The 21,427-nt window shown below is 37.3% G+C and overlaps 1 protein-coding gene across 1 annotated transcript in view; it reads left to right on the top strand.

Moving 5' to 3' along the window:
- The window catches only part of LOC127622797 (uncharacterized), a 33,337-nt gene extending 14,680 nt beyond the window's left edge, over positions 1–18,657 (top strand). Inside the window, exons 3-10 of the mRNA XM_052096886.1 lie at positions 2,634–2,782; positions 4,255–4,395; positions 7,134–7,252; positions 7,558–7,626; positions 8,821–8,977; positions 11,403–11,509; positions 17,622–17,737; positions 17,947–18,657. Of these exons, the coding sequence (XP_051952846.1) occupies positions 2,634–2,782; positions 4,255–4,395; positions 7,134–7,252; positions 7,558–7,626; positions 8,821–8,977; positions 11,403–11,509; positions 17,622–17,737; positions 17,947–17,961 (873 nt within the window). The 3' untranslated portion in view covers positions 17,962–18,657. The remainder of the gene's footprint in view (positions 1–2,633; positions 2,783–4,254; positions 4,396–7,133; positions 7,253–7,557; positions 7,627–8,820; positions 8,978–11,402; positions 11,510–17,621; positions 17,738–17,946) is intronic.
- Positions 18,658–21,427: the final 2,770 nt, after the last annotated feature.

Genomic DNA, 21,427 nt, shown 5'->3' with positions numbered 1-21,427 from the left:
ACAATGGGCCGACTGATTCAAGCTGATAGAAGAGCAACTTTGCCTGAAAAAAACACTCGTTACAATCGAGGTATGCAGCAAAGCATTTGTGAAGCCACAACACGCACAACCTTGAGGCGGATGGGCTGCAACAGCAGAAGACCCCACCGGGTACCACTCATCTCCACTACAAATAGGAAAAAGAGGCTACAATTTGCAAGAGCTCACCAAAATTGGACAGTTGAAGACTGGAAAAATGTTGCCTGGTCTGATGAGTCTCGATTTCTGTTGAGACATTCAGATGGTAGAGTCAGAATTTGGCGTAAACAGAATGAGAACATGGATCCATCATGCCTTGTTACCACTGTGCAGGCTGGTGGTGGTGGTGTAATGGTGTGGGGGATGTTTTCTTGGCACACTTTAGGCCCCTTCGTTTAAATGCCACGGCCTACCTGAGCATTGTTTCTGACCATGTCCATCCCTTTATGGCCACCATGTACCCATCCTCTGATGGCTACTTCCAGCAGGATAATGCACCATGTCACAAAGCTCGAATCATTTCAAATTGGTTTCTTGAACATGACAATGAGTTCACTGTACTAAAATGGCCCCCACAGTCACCAGATCTCAACCCAATAGAGCATCTTTGGGATCGCGGTGGAACAGGAGCTTCGTGCCCTGGATGTGCATCCCACAAATCTCCATCAACTGCAAGATGCTATCCTATCAATATGGGCCAACATTTCTAAAGAATGCTTTCAGCACCTTGTTGAATCAATGCCACGTAGAATTAAGGCAGTTCTGAAGGCGAAAGGGGGTCAAACACAGTATTAGTATGGTGTTCCTAATAATCCTTTAGGTGAGTGTATATATATATTATACATATACACACATAACAGTCTTCTTATTTACACTGCTCCCGTTAGGGGTTGCAACAGCGGACCATCCATGATTCACATATTTGACTTGGCACAGGTTTTACGCCTGATGCCCCTCCTGACACAATCCACAGTGGCTGAGGGATGCTCACTCACACATACAGGGCAATTTAGAGTCTCCAATTCACTTAACCTGCATGTTTTTGGGGAAACCCGGGACACCTGTAGGAAACTCATGCAATAATGGGGAGAACATGCAAATTCCACACAGAAAGGAACCAGGGACATTGTTGCTGTGAGGCAACAGTGCTAACCACTGAGCCGCATGCACAATTAATTTATATATATATATATCTCAAAATCAAAAGTAACAGTCAGTATCTGGTGTGGCCACCAGCTGCATTAAGTACTGCAGTGCATCTCCTCCTCATGGACTGCACCAGATTTGCCAGTTCTTGCTGTGAGATGTGACCCCACTCTTCCACCAAGGCACTTGCAAGTTCCCAGACATTTCTGGGGGGAATGGCCTTAGCCCTCACCTTCCTATCCAACAGGTCCCAGACGTGCTCAATGGGATTGAGATCCGGGCTGTTCGCTGGCCATGGCAGAACGCAGACATTCCTGTCTTGCAGGAAATCACGCACAGAACGAGCAGTATGGCTGGTGGCATTATCATGCAGGAAGGGTACAACATTTGGCAGGAGGATGTCTTCCCTGTAACGCACAGCATTGAGATTGCCTGCATTGACAACAAGCTCAGTCCGATGATGCTATGAAACACCGCCCCAGACCATGACGGACCCTCCACGTCCAAATCGATACCGCCCCAGAGTACAGGCCTCAGTGTAACGCTCATTCCTTCGATGATAAACACAAGTCTGACCATCACCCCTGGTTTGACAAAACCGTGACTCGTCAGTGAAGAGCACTTTTTGCCAGTTCTTTCTGGTCCAACAAAGGTGGGTTTATGCCCATAGGTGACGTTGTTGCCGGTGATGTCTGGTAAGACCTGCCTTACAACAGGCCTACAAGCCCTCAGTCCAGCCTCTCTCAGCCTATTGCAGACAGTCTGAGCACTGATGGAGGGATTGTGCATTCCTGGCTTAACTCAGGCAGTTGTTGTTGCCATCCTGTACCTGTCCCGCAGGTGTGATATTTGGATGTATCGATCCTGTGCTGGTGTTGTTACACGTGGTTTACCACTACGAGGATGATCAGCTGTCCTTCCTGTCTCCCTGTATTGCTGTTTTAGGCATCTCACAGTACAGACATTGCATTTTATTGCCCAGGCCGCATCTGCAGTCCTCATGCTTCCATGCAGCATGCCTAAGGCATGTTCACGCAGATGAGCAGGGACTCTGGGCATCTTTATTTGGTGTTTTTCAGAGTCAGTAGAAAGGTCTCTTTAGTGTCCTAAGTTTTTATAACTGTAATCTTAATTTCCTACTGTCTGTAATCTGTTAGTGTCTTAACGACTGTTCCACAGGTGCATGTTCATGAATTGTTTATGGTTAATTGAACATGAATGGAAAACATTGTTTAAACCCTTTACAATAAAGATCTTTTAAGTTATTTGGATTTTTACTAAATTATCTTTAAAATACAGTGTCCTGAAAAAGGGACATTTATTTTTTGCTGAGTTTATATATATATATATATATATATAGTAAACTCAGTCACCTCATGAAAATTATGCATTTCAACTAGCTTGCAGCTGTCTTAATGTGGGTTGTGTTAAATATGATTAGGCCTGTGTGTGTGTGTTTGCTCTGACAGTGTGTTCTTTTGGAGAGGACGAGGAGGACAGTGTATCCCCTCATATCACTGGAGCTGCTCGATTGCAAACTTGATGACTTGTCGATGGAAGGACTGAGCAAAGCTGCTAGCATCAGCTGCCTCACAACACTCTGCCTGGACTACACATGGTGAGTGGGCATCTGATAATGAGGATGTGAATTTTTGTGTGATAGTAATTAGGTGTGATTGTTTAATTTATTAAGATTGTTTTGGAAGACAATTTTTTTTTACATTTAAACGTTAAGGTGGTAGCCAATTCTTTTCATTACTGCATTACTCTAAATTAATTACCGGTACACTTGAAGTTTTATTGTTAAAGAATACTCCATTAAATTTTACTCAATTTTGTTATGAAATTTTAAAGCGTAAACCTTAAAATAAATATATTTAGGTTAAAATATTTTTTGAGTGTATATTGATGTTTTGCTGATAAGGTTGCACATAGAACATTGAAAAACAGGTAAAAAAGAGTAATCGCATGTCAGAAGTTCAGGCAGCTTGTCTATCATTATGGATTTATACCTCTCCTCCCTCTCTCTCTTACTGCTTTCTAAGAACTTCTCTGAGACTTTCTGAGACTTGTTAAAAAGTAATTCCTCCCCTTTCAGGACAGAGTGTTGCTCTCTCTCCTCCTTTTCTAGATGTGTAGTTTCATATATATATATATATATATATATATATGTATATATGCAATTTATATATTTAAGCAATATCACACGAGCAAGAGTGTGATATGGCCCTAGATCAGCACTATATTTTCTACGGCACTCGGCCTGTCAAAGAGAATCACAGCCGTGCTGATATAGGACCATATAGCACGACTGCGAGTGTGATGTTGCTATTATACAACAGTTCAATGAACAAGTACATTTTTAAAAAATGGGAAAAACTGAGTACGTTCATAAAAAACACTTTTGTGCATGGAACTACTTTCTTACGTGACGGATCACAATCTTGCTGGTTCAAAACAAATGATGCATCCAAGCCTCCGTTAGTAATTCAAAAATGTCACTTCAGAAATAGTTTCACGGCTTGTGCTTTTTCTACCAAGTTATTGGATAAACAAGGATGGATGTTTGTGTGTGTGTGTGTGTGTGTGAGAGAGAGAGAGAGAGAGAGAGAGATGTGAAATCACTTGTTGCCACACCCAAGCAGAGATGCTTTCAGCTTTCTGAAGATCAGCTTTCTCAGTGGAAAAATATTGTCCAAGCCGGGGTATTTCTCCCTATTTCGCTGTAGCTGGTGAGCAAGAGTCATTCACTATAGAAACCGCAATCTTCTCTGCCATTTTAAAAAGTATGTCCTCTCCAATGTGGAAAGTCCAGTAAGAAGTAAGCGCCTTGAGTTTGTGTAATTAATCAGTCTGTTGTGTCTCTCAGCTGTGATGAGCCGTTATGCTGAAGTTGTTTGTTTAATGCCATTTAAAGCTATTTCCTAGTTTTAGTAGTTGTAATACAAGCGATCACAAAGTGCTGTTGTATGTAAACACTTACTGATGCTGACTTCGTCACCTAACTGGCTCATATTACACACAAAAATGAATTCAGTTTTAATAATAACATATTTTTTTCTCCTTTCTCTCTGTCTGTCTCTCTCTCAGCATGGGTGTTGAAGGGTTGAAATGTTTGCTTAGTGGAGGTTTGGGCGCCAGTCGAATACGTTCCCTGAGTTTGTGTTATTGTGGTTTGGGTTCATGGAGCGGAACTCTGCTGGCTTCATTCCTTACCAACAGTTCTGTGAGGTATGGGCTTCTATCATCACCGCAGCTTGTTTATTAATTCATAAACCTCTGCCATAACTCTGGTATCCGTCAGTTTCTGCAAAAGCAGGACATGTTTCACCACATGTTAATTAATGTCTCTGAGCTTCAGCTGGTGACTCATATATCTGAATTATAATTCATTGGATATTTTGGGTTACAAGGGCTCAAGCAAACTTTGGATTAATCATATTATATTTATAAATCAGAGTTGGCTGATACAGTATATCAAAAAAATTATATCTTAATAAATGTATCATTGACAAAAGTCATTTTGGATCTGCTTGGTCTTAGTGGAATATATCTGCTGACAGCTTTGCTACTGCTGCCGCAGAGCAAATACCAAAACTTGCTTCTGCTAAACACAAAAGCTGTGTCCCTAACGGCACACAATACACTATGTACTTGTAAAATACAAAAAATGTTTTTTACTACACAGAAGCATTCGCCTTTTAACAGCGGACAGAAGTGACGTTTCAAACACACATGATGTGTTGCTGCTATCTTTAGCAGGTTAGCCATCAGTTCAACACTTGTATCTTAAACAACATACATACACAGTTTGGGGTGATGGTAAAGCATTCAACTCACATTTGAAAGGTGCTGTATCATCTGAAGCATTGCCAGCTATTACATTCTTCATTATTTACTACTGTTTTGTCAGACCAGCAGCGCAGCCAGGTAATTCGGCCCCTTCCACTATCTACAGCAAGCCATGTCCGCTGAGTGCAGGAAGTGTTTAACATTCCACACTCCGTTTTGATGCAAAAAGTGCATCATCTGGGTACTTAAATTACACTCCTTTTTTCTCCATTTCAAGTATAAACGTACTACTCGCACTACTTACACTACACAATGGTGTAGAATAGTGCATAAGTGTACAGTTTGGGACACAACTATACTGTACACAAACATGTAAGATATGCTGCTGCTGCTACACAATTAGACAAACATACTCCCTTGAAGCAAATCTAGACATGTGGTGCAGGGGAGGAGGAGGGATTAAGTTAGAAAACTCTCGTGCTGCAGTGAGACCAGGATACGACTGTGGCAAGACTATTAATTTGCTAGACAAAGAGAGAGTATACAAGCTGATTGGTTTAATATATTACATGTCAAAGGACATTTCTTGCACCATGGAGTATGTGAGTCGATTGATTAACATCTTACATTTCAAAGGGCCAGTATTGGGTGTAATCTGATTACAAATGAATTAGTTACTGTAATCTAAATACTTAAAGTAAAAAGTAGTGTAACTATTTGCATTTTAAATTCAAATAATCAGATTATAGTTTCTGACTTCTTAATTAAGTTAATTACTTTGAAGTGCATTACTTGGGTTCCAAAAATGTCTAAAATAAATAAAAAATCCTTTATGTAGAATTCATTTAAAATGTAATTTACAGTATGTTCATATTAATTTCTGTTTCTGTATCTGTGAAAGCTGAAGAGACACTAATGAGTCATTTTAATTGTGACTTGTTGATTGTATAGTGCGACAATTAAAATGGAAGAAATATAGACATTATTTTAAAATTTGATGAGCAATATTTTTTGGTTGACCATTTTAGAAAGTAACTTAAAATTATTTAGTAATGTGATTACTTTTTCCATGAATAATGAATAGTGTATGGCTGCATGATTTGGATCCCTTCAGCCAAAAACAGACAAAGAAATAAATAAATAAAAATAGTGAAACACAAGAAAAAATGTATTCGCTTTGCACATGTCAACTATGTACCTGTTTATGTCCTCCTTGTAATAGGGTCTCAGCCCATTTTTCATTCTTTTTTTTAAACCCAGTCAACTTGAATATTATATTATTGTAATATTATATATTAATAATTCTTGTTATTGTTATTACTATTATACAATAGTAATATATTTCTGTAATAAAATCTTAACATGCATGTGGCATTGCTATGCGGTGCAGTTACACCAAGGAGTTCTAAAAACCATCAAACTTTTATTTTGGCGGACAACTGGAGGAAGCGTTTCTGTGTAAGTTCACATTCACAACAGCTGTGTACTGTTCTGTCCATATTAGCATCTCCTCCACTTTCCATTTGGTGTAGTATTTGTATTTGTATATTCTTGTACCGGCCAAACATATATTGGAATTATGCAAAAGTTTATTTTAAGTAATTCTGGAGTGCTTTAAATAAAACACGCTCAGTGCTTGTAAGCAAACTGAAGCGAACTGTACAACTGAACTGAACAAAACTGCTCTGTAAACATTCACGCTTGGTCTTAGAAAGTGTAATATACTAATATACCACACACAAAAAAAAAAAACAGAACTGCGCACATACATTTTGAAGCGACCAGCTCTTTGCTTTTAAATAATCGTGTATGGTCATATTGCGGTTTTGATTTTATTTCAATGAACTGTGCAGCCCTAGAGTACTGTAATATGATTACAAGTAATGAATAATTTGTGGTAGATATCTTTTTTGGGGTAACTAACACAACACCGCAAAGGACATGTCAGCTTGCGCCATGTAGAGTTTCATGACTGAACTGAACTGTTGAAAGCAGGTGGTAAAATTATGTTTATGTAAAAGAGATGTTTGTGTGCATTAGTAAAGTGATGTAATCTGGCATATATTCAGATGTGCAATACAGTCAAGGGTACAAAAGTTTAGCATGTTTAATTAAACCCAAAGTTAGCGCAATTACATTGGCAGTGCTGAAATGTGTAAATTATCACATTTATTTAGGGAGCTCTACATTAATGGCAATGAACTGCAGTGTGGGGGTGCCACTGAGCTGTTGAGACCTGTGGCGGAAAACAGCCAAAAAATTGCAGGGAACCAAAACGAGCTGAAATCCATCACAGGTGTGTGCGTGTTTGTGTACTTACCTAATCCATTCTATCAATAGTGGATCATCGCTGAATTAATCATGTCCCCTCATTGTATCAGAGGACAAGGACCTGTCAAAAGTCCTTGTCCCATAAGGCTCCAACTGTTTTAAACACAATACAAACTCAGATTTAATAGCTGGCATACACACAGTATGTAATGGTATGTGTCTAGAGACTGTCTTTCAAGAAAAAGTTTGGCCCATTATTCTTTATACAGAAGTTAACAGGACAAGAACTTTTATTCTGTAATGTAATCTGATGTCATTTACACGTTTCAGACGCAGCTGAGTTGATCTCCCAAAGGAGCAGTATGATGTCCTCCATGCAAAAGAAAGCAAAGAGCAAAGGTACTGCTGATTTTCTGATCCCCATGAGACACCCAAACACAGATTCATTTCAAGTGAAGAGATGAAACATCCCAAACATGCATACACTCTGTTATCACTCCTGTCAACTCTCAGTTTTCCCTTGTGGAGAACATCACAGAACGTCTGTGAGAACCACCTGAGCAAACACACTCGCTCAGGACATTGTTACCTTGACAACACTCCGAGACGGTGATACAATGTGGAGAAAAAACAAGAAGTATCAGCGTGCTTTCACTGTTTATGTAGATTTTTCTTAAATGCATTTTGCAATTTGTCTTTCACCCTCACTTTCTGTTCAACCCTGTTATGCTGACAGTTCCCTCCTTTAAAAGATATATATATTATAACTTCATATTAGAGGGTGTAAAATCATAATTTTAACAACAAAAAAAGTGTGCAATGTGTGGTTTATTACAAGGCACACCAAAACTCCAGCCATGCAACATAATTTGTCTTTTGAAAATATAAGCACGTGAAGTCCAAAATGTCTGTGATGGGGTTGAAATCATGTAAAGCTTGAGGTTCAGGGTGAGTAATGAATGATATAACATACTGTAACCGCATATTTAGGTTTGAGGTTTATAGGTTAAGAAAAACAGTCATTGAAAAACCCATATTTGCTGACCACTAATGTGAACACAACCCCCTATGATGGTCGCCCACTGTCTATAGTGATTACGGCCCTGGTGCTTTCAGCCTAAAGAGGGAAAATATGATTCCTTAGTAGTTCACTAGTAATCTTAAAATGAAATGAATATTTTCAAGGATACATTTTCAGACACCATCTTCTGAGAATAGGCCTTGTATACATTCATAGGCTAGCTTCACGTGTGTGCAGTGACACAAGAACACACACACATCAATCATCTTGTGGTGAACTTGTGGTTTGTGGTGGTGAGTGACACTGGTCTCCCACTGACCTATGGGCCAATCAGAGAGCTCAAGGACATTCATCTCTCTACCACTGTATGTGTTCATGTGTGTGTAAATATAAGGGCCTCAAAGTGATTTATTTTGGTTTCACAGCTTAATTTTGTTTCCTCATTTCCTTTCTGTGCTGTAAAAATCATTTTCATTTCCTGATTAATTGGAGGAGACAGTGTGCTGTAAGTTGTGTCATTGTGATGGATGCCAGATTTGGTTCAGTTGCAAATGTCACGTTGTTGTGGTTAGGGAAGAAGTCGAAGAAGAAACAAGGAAAAACAAAGAGGAGTCCTGACATGGCAACGGGGCCCTGGCTAGCAAGGCTGCACATGTTTGATAACTCCATCGATGACACCGGAAAGGAGGGGCCCAATCAACTAACTCGATTCATGGAGCTCATTTGCATGTGAGTTTTCCCTCATTAGATTATGAGTGTGTTAATTGGTGGCGATGTTGCTTTGTTGTGTCTGTTTGGCCTTAAATGCACTCTGTTATTTTGTAAAGGGTTTATATAATGTTCATTAATGACAAAACATTTATTTCCAAATGCACTATACATAATTAATATGCGGTTATAATAACATAAAAAGGCGACTTTCATGCAATACTTGCCAAATAGTGAGCCATTTTACCTTCTTTACCTTAAATACTTAATGTAAATTCAGGTAAAGTATTGTAGGTAACACTTTACAAAAAACGTTCCAGTAGTTAATGCAGAAGTACCATTAACTAATAATGAATAAAAGATTTTTATTCAGCATTTTTTTTATATTTGTTTACTATATATATATATATATATATATATATATATATATATATATATATATATATATATATATATATATAATCTTTCTCCTCTGCCTGCATTGTTACATCTCGTCTTTTATGCATATAGGTCAGGTTTAATGAAGCCTAACCTAATTATTATCTATCTTCTGTCAGTTCACTGATAGCAGGTCATTTCATTAATATGCGTATTCTGTAGATAAAGTTTAGTTCTGCAAAAAAGAAAGTCATGCAAATGGCGGTGAGTAAATGTTGAAAGAATTATGATTTTGGGGTAAACTATCCTTTAGCTCAAGATACATTCTCTGAAAACAAGTCTTAATTCTTAATTACGTTAAAAATAAAGTAGAATGCAGATTATTTACAGATTTAACCATTGATGAAGTCGATATTCGAGCTCAGAGCTGATTGTTCCTTGTTGTCTGCATGTTTTTCAGAAAGTTCATTTCAACGCTTTCAGAGTAGATAGCTTTATGTTGTTACATGTTGTCACGTCAACAGATGTGTCCAGTGTAGACAGCGTGTTAAAAAAGGCAATATTACTCCTTAACACCATAAAAACTACAATAAGGCTAAACTATGGGAAAGTACAGGAAGCCAGTGCCAGTAGCCTCGACCGTCCCAGAGCCAGTCCCAGTAGCCTCAACCGACCCAGAGCCAGTGCCAGTAGCCTTGACAGTCCCAGTGCCAGTAGCCCCATCTGTCCCAGAGCCAGCTCTTGCGGAGCTAATAGACCTAGACTTGATTCCACCCTGATTCCCACCCTGACTACCCTTCATCCTCCAATTGTTCAAGCAAGCATAATGGACACTTTGGTTCCGTCCAGTGCCCTGGCCCTTCCTCCTCCTCCTCCTCCCTCTAATCAGCCGGTTCCCTTCAAGTCACCGGCTCAACCATTGGCCCAGGTGATTTCTCAGGCAAGGGGATCTGTCGACCCTCCGACTCCACCGTGGCCCTCTGAGCCCTCATCAACACCTCTACTTCCCCTCGTCTCCACCGTTGGTCATCAGCTTATCGGTGTCACCGGAGTTCCTCATCCCTCCAGCTTCGCCTTGGTCCGTCGGTCACCTGGCTCCGCCTTCAGCTCCACCAGGGTGCCTCCTTCCCTCCAGCTCCGCCTCGGTCATCTGAGCCTTCGGCACTGCCTCGGTCTTCCGAGCCTCCGTAATTTCGCAGTCTGTCTCCCTCATGTTTCCAAAGGACTCTTTATTTTGAAGTTTTCCCCCAGACTACATTCCCCATAGTGCACTGCCCTAATCACTTCCATCTGTTTCCAATCATCCTCACCTGTCCTCCGTTCCAACATCTGCCTTTGTTTTTATAAATACCCTCCTGTTTTGTTCATTCCCAGTCAGGTCTTGTATTGCAATGTTTTGTAGTTTTGTTGTATTGATTCCTTGTTTGATATATTCCACTCTAGCATCATTTATTAAATATCTTAAGTTACTCCTGTGACTCCTCTCCCTGTTACCCAACATTACACCAGTTTGTTTGATATTTTGACCATATGTTTGACCATATAGTAAATATGAAAATGGAGCACTTCTAATTTGTCAGCTCCAAATTAGAAAAGAACCTGTTCAGAGTTTGTTTTATATGTATTTATTATTATTTAAGCTACTCAAGAGTAAATATACAGTTTATGACTGATTTTTTTTTGATCTGCATGACAGCCAACAAGTATAATAATAATATGTACCTAAATACAGCATTCATTGAACTCGTTTTTAATGCTACAATAGTTTAATATACACTTTTTAATCCACAAATGACATTGCTTTTGTTTATTTATTAAATATGTAATTATTTCAGAAATAAATGTATTTCCTTCATATATCCTTCTATCACTTGGCTGTGTACTCACAGAACGCACCAAAAATTGAACCAAAAATAATTATGAAATGACCCCTTTAAAAAAATCATATTCAGCCGTTTGTACTGTATGAACTGCTGATCCTGATTGATCATGTGATGGACTTTGAAAACATGTAACATAAACCATGTGCCCAATCTCATTATATGTTTGTGTTTTAAATGTCTGCCAGTCTGGTCACGTTCTCCAGTCACTTGACAGAACTGGACATTGGTGAGAACCACATTGGAGAAGATGGAGGGAAAGTGCTTTTAGAGGCCCTGCAAGAGCGAAAAACAGGTTTGAATGTGATGGAAATATGTCTCTAATGGGATGTTGGTAGAACTAATGTGAAGATCTCAAATACTGAAGTTCAGGCCATGAACTGTAGAGTTACAGAGATCCAACTCATTGTGTCTCAACTAACTCTTTGACCTTCCAGGGGGCTACACTTAAAGCTGAGTCTCAGTAGCTGACTAGAAAACACTCAATTTTGGTTGTATGTGTCACACCTAAAGACAGTTTTTGCTGAAACCTAGCCCTATTTTGTTGAATGTCTGTCACATTCAACTCTTATTTTTTTGTGACTATGTAAATGAGCTGTAAAAGTCAAAAGCTAGTGAGGAGCCTGCTTAAATGTGCTGGTAAAAACAAACAAACACACAAACAAATATACAGGTATATGCCAAGATACAAATGTATTAATCACAAAGTTTGGGATCTAGAAAAACAACAACAGGTTGATACTTTACAACTTTACAAACAAATGTCAATTTGATAACATGCTGTAAAGGTCCTCTATGAAAAATGCTTCTGTTTGGGGTCTTCGAGACCCAAGATATGCATTTTCTGATTGATGTACATGCTGTAGAAGAAACTGACCCTGAATAAAAACAATAGCCACTTTTCCAGCATCGGGCTGAACAGTTATCATTGCAGTACTGATCTAGGCTTGCTGACACAGTAACAGTTTCTTTTTCGAATGTGTTGCTGCAAAATCAGGATTAGAATGGACTGACTGAGCCAGTCAATTGGGATGGACTTCAAAGACACTTTCTATTTTCGTGAGTGGTCTAAGTGCAGCACTATGCGCAACAACTATGTGCACTACATCTTATCTAATTTTTGTGTGTGCGTTTACTCTAAGCGCAATAAGACCCCTGAGTCTTCTCTTTACTGTTGTACATGAAACTGGTGTTGAGCGGGTAGAATTCAATGAAGCTGTCAGCTGAGGACATGTGAGGTCTCTGATGTACTTATCCTCTTGCTTAGTTGTACATCTGTCCTTCCACATCTCTTTCTGTCCTTGTTAGAGCCAGTTGTCCTTTGTCTTTGAAGACTGTAATGTACACCTTTGTGTGAAGTCTTTATCTTTTTGGCAATTTCAAGCATTGTATAGCCTTCATTCTTTAAAACAATGATTGGTCATAATATTTACCTTATAATAAAGGAATAGTTCACCCAAAAAATAACATTTGCTGATTTAGTTCACCCTCAGGCCATCCAAGATGTATCTGAATTTCTTTCAGATCTTTAGGATTTTATCCTCTAAAGTTTAGAGTCTAAACAATGCAAGTGAATGTACTCCATTTTTTTGACGGCCCAAAATGAATATTTAGGGTGCATCAAAATAATCCACAGGACTCCAGTCGACAAATAAAGTTCTTCTGAACCCAAACGATTGATTATTTTTAGAAACAAAACAATACTTATATACTTTTTAGCTATAAATGTTCACTTTTGTACATCTCTGTGACACACGCTCATGAGAGGGATGATGTAAGCTCGTTTGGAAAGGTCACGTGTGAAAATTGTACAGACCACATGCCGAGCGCCATTCACTAACCAAAACAGTCCAAAACAATTTAATAATTACAAATAATACAAAAAATAATTACTGCAGTAAATAACCATCCTTTATTTCCGAGCAATGCCGTTGCATTATCTACTTGTGCTTTTTCTTCAAGTGCGAGAGCATTTACTGAGATTTACAGGGTTTAAACAATGAAATCAATGGTACAGGTGAGAAGCTTCACAAACTGAAGAAGAGGTAACAGGCAGAGTAAGTACTAAACAGATATTGATGAAGATCAAGAGCAAATACAGACAGGTAAATAAACACTGCAAGTCCTTTGTGTGAGACTTGACAGTGAAGTGGCATGAAGGTGAGGAATTTGTCTTGGTGACCGGAGCTTCCAGTGCACAACAATACAAAAAACAGCAGCAAGACATGGATAATATATATATATATATATATATATATTATTATTATTATTTTATTTTATTATTATTATTTTATTTTATTTTTTTTTAAATATATGTATATGTATATATATCATTTAATATTTTTTATATAATATAATCATACATATACGTATATACACACAGACACACACCTTCATACATACACACTCTATAGCTCATGATCATGTATATGCAATCGTTGAAAAGTTTACAAATCTAAAATACAAATCTACAGCAAAGACTATTAAACTTTTGTACAGCGCTGCTTCTGTTGTAAACAATGACGCACGTTCTGCCTCCTCCACGGCACACGGGATCTTACCAACAAGCTTACGTCATCCCTCTCATGAGTGTGTCACAGAGATGTACAGAAGCGAACATTTGTATTTAAAAAGTACATAAGTATTGTTTTGTTTATAAATATAATCAATTGTTTGGATTCAGAGTAGGGTTGCAATGGTATGAGATTTTCACTGTATAATAACCGTCTCAGAAAATATCACGGTATAACACAATGACTATTATCAGTGAAAACAGAAGGGTTATTTTTTTTTTTTTTGACCAAACACTTTGTTATAATTGAAACTTGAAACAGTTTATTTTATTGAAGTATGTGTAAAAAAAAGTCTCCCTTTTGAAAATAAATAAATAGAAAAAATTAGAAAGCTAACAGAATTATAATAATACATCAAATTAAAAACATGATAAAAAATAGCATGTAACTATAACATGTTATATAACTAAAGCATGTTAGTTTATATGTTAAATGATCTACTAAATGAAAAATAACATCAGCTGTGTGAGCTTATAAAATAATGTCCTATGATTATTAACAGTTAACATATACTGTAGGTGCGTGACTGCACAGCCAGACTGCTCCAGTCTGTAACTTTATCTCAGTGCTTCTCAACTGGTTTTGCTTCAGGACAGATTTTACATTGTAAATCAAGTGTCGACCTACCATAGATTAAACATAACCTGTATTTAATGTATCCTGGGTTGCATTTCCTTTTATGTTGCGTTTCCTTTTATTAATTTTCTCAATACGTTGAGGCGATCCTGTGTCATGGTGTGCAATACCTATACTGTTGTAGGGTATCCAGGTCAGGTTTGGGGAATGTACAATTAATTTCAATGATCGTAATCAATGATTAATCATACGGGTTGACCCAGATACCAATACATACAAAAATGCCCCAAAAAGGGCTTATATAGTCCAGGAGTCTGCTTCAAATATATATAGATAATTAAACACAACGAATTATAATTAATTAGGAATATACATTATATGCAGACAGGCTATATTAATTTAATTAAACCCTCAATGGAATTGACCCGTAGGCTACCGCAATCAGTCAGTTCGTCCCGTGAACCGCTTTGCTAAATATTTCTGATCAATTCCCTTGAAGGTTTATTCTTAGTTATAAGCTACTCTTCAAAGCACGTTAACTTACTTTGATAATATCAGCTCGTAGCTTAAAATCGCACATTAAAGAGGCTTTGTTTTATGATCAACACACACAGACAATCAAGCGTATAATTGATTTTAATACAAGGTAACAGACACTTAACATATAACATAAAATAAACATAAAATACGCAAGTTAAACACAGTAAAAGCAATAAGGAAAATAGATGGATTATTATAAGGATAGCCAACTTATTACAACAATTAACCCTTTAAGAGCCAGCAAATGGAATTACACACTTTAACGCGTTTGGATTTCAGATGAAATAATACTTGCAAAATGGACCTTAGTGTGGCTGAGCAAGACTGGAGTATGTCGTGTCCTCGTGGCGTTCTTGAGACGGAGGATTTCGGTTCGGTGTTTCCAGAGCGTGGAGTTGAGACTCACTTGAAGAGAGAGTTGAAGGGTTGTTCCGAGAAGTTGCAATGTTCAGCAGAAGAGAAGAGAGAGGGGTGCCGGGGGGAGTCCAAGGGAAAGGGAGGAGAGATGAAGTAAGTTGGGAGTTGGGAGCAGCCAAGAAGGAGGAAGAGATAAGAGCGCGAAGAGCCAGTGTGGATGCAATTTATAACCTTAGAAAATGTGTCCCACCTCTCATTGGCTCGACCAATAAGAAGGGTGGAAGTTCCAGGCAGGAATTTGGTTTATTGCTCTTTGTTCTAAGGGTGCTCCTTGGTGTGCACCCTGGAGGGGTGGTAGCCAATGAAGAAACTAGGACATATTCTTGTAATACTAATATGTTGTTTTTATCGACATATCATGTACAGTCATTTCGATCTTCAAAATACTAAGTTATAGAGACCAAATGTGCCACACATATGATTTCGGTTAACCATAGTATGCAAAGTCTGAAACATTAACCCATTAGAGTTTGCAAGAAAACATAGACCAAACAACATAAAGGGAAATCATGAGATGGAACATTAGATACATGTCAATACATTTATCACATGGATATATATATAGAATATATAGGATTAAAAGGGTTCATTTCTCCTTCTCAGTAAGAATTAAGTGAGAATCAGCAATCTCTGCACATTCCTTTGGAGGTCGTAAAAGTCTCCCTTATTTTGGGCATGAGATGGTCCCTTTGTCCCGTCAAGGCTCATTTGCATGACTGGGTCCGGCTTTGGCTTGAATAACTCAAAAGATGGTAAAACATAGCAGAATACAATTCTAAGGTAATCTTATATTTATATTCAGCTAGGACAAGTCGTAAGGTTTAATTTGATACCAAGAAACGTGTATTTGGTACACTTAAAAGTGGATATACACTCTTAGGCTATTAAATATACGGCCTCAGAGTTTTACTACACAACTAAACAAATTTCAACTAGTTTTGATCTATCATCAGAAATACACAACGTACAGGGATTACGCATATTTCCTTAAGAATAAACATTTCTAGGTTTTAACTGAAAGACACACACACATTTTTACGTTCAAAGTCTCACATGGCTTTTCTCACATGGTAAAGCACGCGGTGTGAGGCGAGTCACATGGGAAAGGGGCTTGTCAATAGCTGGAGTGTCTCTTTGTCAATAGCGCATTGTGCTGTGGAGACTAGTTGGCGCTATTTCAGTGATTAGGGGAGTTTTAACAGTGGGTTCTTTGTTATTCAGAATGCTTAGTCCATTGATTCCTCCAGACGCTACACTGTTGATCATGGTTATATTATGTTTGTTCAGAATGTAAGAACATATAGAGCCTTTAAGGCTGAGTAGCCTGTCAGGAACAACTTGGGGCACCTTACTCCCATCACGATCTTGTGAGCTCTGTGCAGGGGTGACCGAGCAGATACCCTGCCGTGCTGTCCCAGAGAAGGTTGACGACTTAGGCCTATGCCAGGATCCACTACTGTAGCCTACATTTATATTGCTATATAAATACAGCCCTATATGCCTTTTTCATCAGGATAGTAGATTACAAACTAATCAAAACTCTAAATGTGAATATATTTCTCAGATACTATGTTCATAAAATACTTAATATTCATCAATAAAAATCCTTTTTAGCTAGTTTGGGAACTTTTACCTTTCTGTGTGTTTGTGTCCGGTAGCATACACAAGCCCTAAGCACATGATGGTAAACCTCTCACCTTTTTCTCTTGGCTTTCATTTATGCGACATGGTCCGTGTCTTTCCTGTGTATTATCAGTGTTAAACCAGGGAAAAAAGCAGTCCTAAAAACTGGGACATGCGATCTTCCTCAATAGTGAACTCGCTTCAATGTTCAATGCTCTTGCCATCGCCAAAATATAGATCTGTTACATGCTCCTGATTTCACGGCACCACAGTGGAAAAGAACTGTAACCATGCCAACTGGCCCGGATCAGCATGGAATGGGAAGTTTTGGGAAGAGAACTGTTCGACCCGAAAGTGGAAAAGCAGCTATGATTACTATCCACTTATTTAATTTAATATCACTTTTGTAAAAGCATATGCATACTTTGTGATACAACAGAGGATTAAAGCTTCAATAATATCTGATAATATTTCATTTGGTCAGAGGAATATTTCTGCTTTCAATTCAAGCTATGCAATATTTTGTTTGCATGATTTATTTTGTAAAAAAACTAACTTTTATATCAGGACTGATAGATCTCTACTACTACTGGGGGGGGACTAAGAAAAAGCTGCCTGTGTGTTTGGGTATGACAGTTTTTACATAATTGTTAACCTTGTTTTCCATCTCTTGAATAGCTAAGCTATCTCCAATTAAAATCCAAGTTTCAACACGAATGTCCACAGAAACATTCAGCTCCATTTTGAAAAGTGCAAAGGAGCTGAAGTCTGGGAAAAAGAGAAGACAGAAGAAGGTACAGTTACATTTGTGATGCTTGAACAAGTTACTGCATAATGTTGCATACAGTGGACAAAAAAACGTTTTTGGACACAGGCCACACTTAAAAATGTCACTAGGTCAATGTGGCATTTGCAAACAAATTCATACATTCATAGATTTGAAAGTGTCAAAATACTTCTTCACACACATACTAATTATTGTCTTATTTGATTCTTTCTAAAGGGAAAAACGAAGTAGGTCATCTGTCTGGAGGTCTTTACATGGTCCTCTGATGTGATGGACACAGAATAGATGTTACTGGTTTAGTTAATAATGTTTTGTCTGACTATTTCACCATGTTTTCCTAATAGATTTAAGGAACCCCAGAATAGTTTTATGTGGTCTGAATTGTGTTTGACAGTGCACCAGAGAGGACCAAATACCAGATAAGACATCAATTGTCAGTGGTCCATCAGCAGGTTGTTCTGGATCTGATTTGATCTTCTTTCAAGTCACTCCCTACAGAGTTTGAATTTGCATACTGAAGTTTGTTCAGACTAAATCTTAATGCCTTTTCTTCTTGTGCATTCTGGTGCATATTTTCCAACAGCTGTCTATGGATATGTTCAGAATAGCATACTACCATAATACTTTTACGATTCCTGTAGTATATAGTATGTAAAATGTTTATAGTATGCACATTTTCTTCATGCATGGAGTAATGCAATGCGCTTGACTTGACCTTCCGTTTCCTGTGTTAGGAATGGACCAGAAGTCAAATGAGTTATGTGATTCCATGACTGCTCTGCCATTGAGGCCTTTCACCTCTTGAAATTTGAACTTAACTTTTTGTTAGATATCAAGATGTCATCAAAGAAAACATGCTTTAAGCCTGTCACAAGCCATTATATTTTATTTTGTACAGGTGATTTTGTGTGGACAATGGCTGCATGTTTCCAAACCTTGTTTCTAAAAATGTGTTCAATTGTTTGAATATTTTTGAATTATTTTTAAATGTATATAAAATAAAGTACATATTTTTCCCTGAATAAACTTGTACTTTTTATGAAATGAATGATTAGATGTAAAGATAATTTACATTTGTTCAAAAATAATGACAATATTCATGTACTTTGTATTTCACTTCAATAACAAAGTTCCTTTTTCCTTTTAATGGAGCCCACAAGCTCATTTCTATCCAAGTTTATGATAAATAATAATCATAATAAATGAAATATTACAAACCTAAGTAGTAAAATAAAATGGACCAAATGTAACTGAAAACGGAGTGATTTATTTTTCATTTTGTGATAAAACAATTAAATATCAAGGCTGAATGCCACTTAACAGTATCGAATATTGGGTAACAGAGTTGAACAAAGAGTTAGACTCGGTCTCTATTCACTCGATGTGTGTGTGTGCTTCAGTTCTCTGATTGTCCTTCTTTTTCACACACTGCATCTTCTTGGGCCCAAAATAGAAATCCTTTTGTATTATTATTATTATTATTTTTTACTGTTACTCAACCCTGCTACTGTTGAATGAGTAACAAGGTTGAATTGTTATCATATAATTAGCAAAAACACAAGCTAGTGTCTATGCTAATGCCATGTGGACATTGAGGACATTCTAGAGATTTTCTAAAAAAATATATATATTTACTTTAATCTATAATTGAGGTAACCATGTTGAAATTTGACCAGTAGATTTGTGGAATATTACAAATATTTAATAAGGGTGAACATGTTCAGGTAAAAGGGTTAAAAGAGTCAATATTATGGGACATAACTAAAAGGGAACTTTTTTCTCACTAGTAATGTATTATTCACGAAGAAATGTGTTTTAAGCATAATACACATTATGGATCTACAAAATAATAATAAATGATTATTTATTTATTTATTATCATTATAATAATCATTTTTGAAGTACATTTATGTGTAAATAATGTGTATTTTTCAATTAAAGTGTAGTTACAGAGCGGAGGGGTTTTCGGCATTTTCTTTTTACAGTAAAAACAGTAGGCAGGATGGTTTTACTGGGCAGTACTCAGTAAATAGTGAGACAGTTTTCTTCTTCCTTTGAAAAGTGACTTCTTGTTTGTGTTAGAGAACAGACTGGTGTCATGTTCTCTGATGTCATTCCTTGGACATGTTTTCGGATTAATTTGGTATTGTCGCCACTCTGTGGCCATGAATGATACTTCATTGGGTGCCGAATTAAAATGTCTAATCCTGACAATCTGCCTTTTTATTTCTGGCTCTGGACTAATAGCTCACAAAATAATGCAAATATAAACATGATTATTGTGTCGAATTTCTCTTGTCTCACTGACTCACTCATGCCTGATTTTATGGCAACACATTGTGGAAAGTATCAGTCTAAAACCTTTATCTTATTACAGAATTCTGCAGAAACTAAAATAAACAAATAATAATAAACAAACTCTTATTATTTTTATTGCAATTTTGTGTTCAAATTGTTTTTTTAATTAGGTCAAAGGACATATTGTACCCAAATTTGCTTGTACAGTTTTGATGATTTTTTTTTTTTATTCACACAGTGATGGCAGGATCTGCTCCTCAGATTTGTGCTAACTTCATGCTCTCTAAACAAGCATTTCTCTTGCTGAAATATGAATTATATCACAGAAAGTCAGTTGTTTAGCAGCGGGTAAGAAGTTTTCTTGAAAGTTTGCGCTGTGAGCTGTTATGAACCACCAAAATGAACACAAAAACACTGATTTTGTTCTAAATTACATCACACCCATTAGTTCTTCTATTTCATCTGAAGTGTGCAAGGGCATTAAAGGATAAATTCACCCAAAAATGAAATTTCTCTCATGATTTACTTACCTTTAAGCCATCCCAGATGTGTATGACTTTCCTTCATCAGCAGAACCGACTTGAAGATTTTTATAAGCAGATTTCAGTTCAGTTTGTTCATACATGCATGTAAATGGGTGCCATCAGGCTGCTGGATCTTTGACGGTCCAAAAGAAATATTTAGGCAGCATAAAAGTAATCCACATGACTCCAGACAATCAATTATGTCTTCTGATCCGAATCGATACGTTCCTGTAAGAAACTAACTGATAATTTAAAAGTTTTTAACTTTTTAATCGCTGTATTGCTGTTTGAAATATACTAACTCTCACGTGATGTTCGTTCCTCTGTTGTAAACAAATAACACACTTCCGAGATTTCGGAAAATGATGCGTTGACTGCTAGCAGTAAAACTATTTTTAATTAAGAACATTTATTAATTGAATGAAGTCCTGTGGATTACTTTTATGCTGCCTAAATATGCCTTTTGGACCATCAAACAGCCAGCAGCCTGATGGCACCCATTTACATTAATTGTATGGACAAATTTAACTGAAATCTGCTAATAAATTCCTCATTTCGGTTCTGCTGAAGAAGGAAAGTCATACATATCTGAGATGGCTTAAAGGTTTGGTTGAACTAACCCTTTAACGGTTACTGATATTAAGTGGGTAGAATTCGGCTATTTATGTGATTCTAACATGGCAGCCCATGTGTGAGCCCTCTCATTGTAGAATAAAATGGCTTTTTAAAGGTTAGCCTACTGATATGGCTGAAGTCTTTATGTCATTTTCTATCATGATGTAATACAGTACAAGCAGAATTTCTTTAGAGGTAGAACTTTTTAAATGTGGGGGGAAATGACTGAGTGAACCTTAAACATAACATCAACAACAATG

Source organism: Xyrauchen texanus, chromosome 29 (genome assembly GCF_025860055.1).
Source record: "Xyrauchen texanus isolate HMW12.3.18 chromosome 29, RBS_HiC_50CHRs, whole genome shotgun sequence".
Lineage (NCBI taxonomy): Eukaryota > Metazoa > Chordata > Actinopteri > Cypriniformes > Catostomidae > Xyrauchen > Xyrauchen texanus.
Note: the sequence above shows the minus strand (reverse complement) of the source record. Positions and strands in the feature narration are given on the sequence as shown.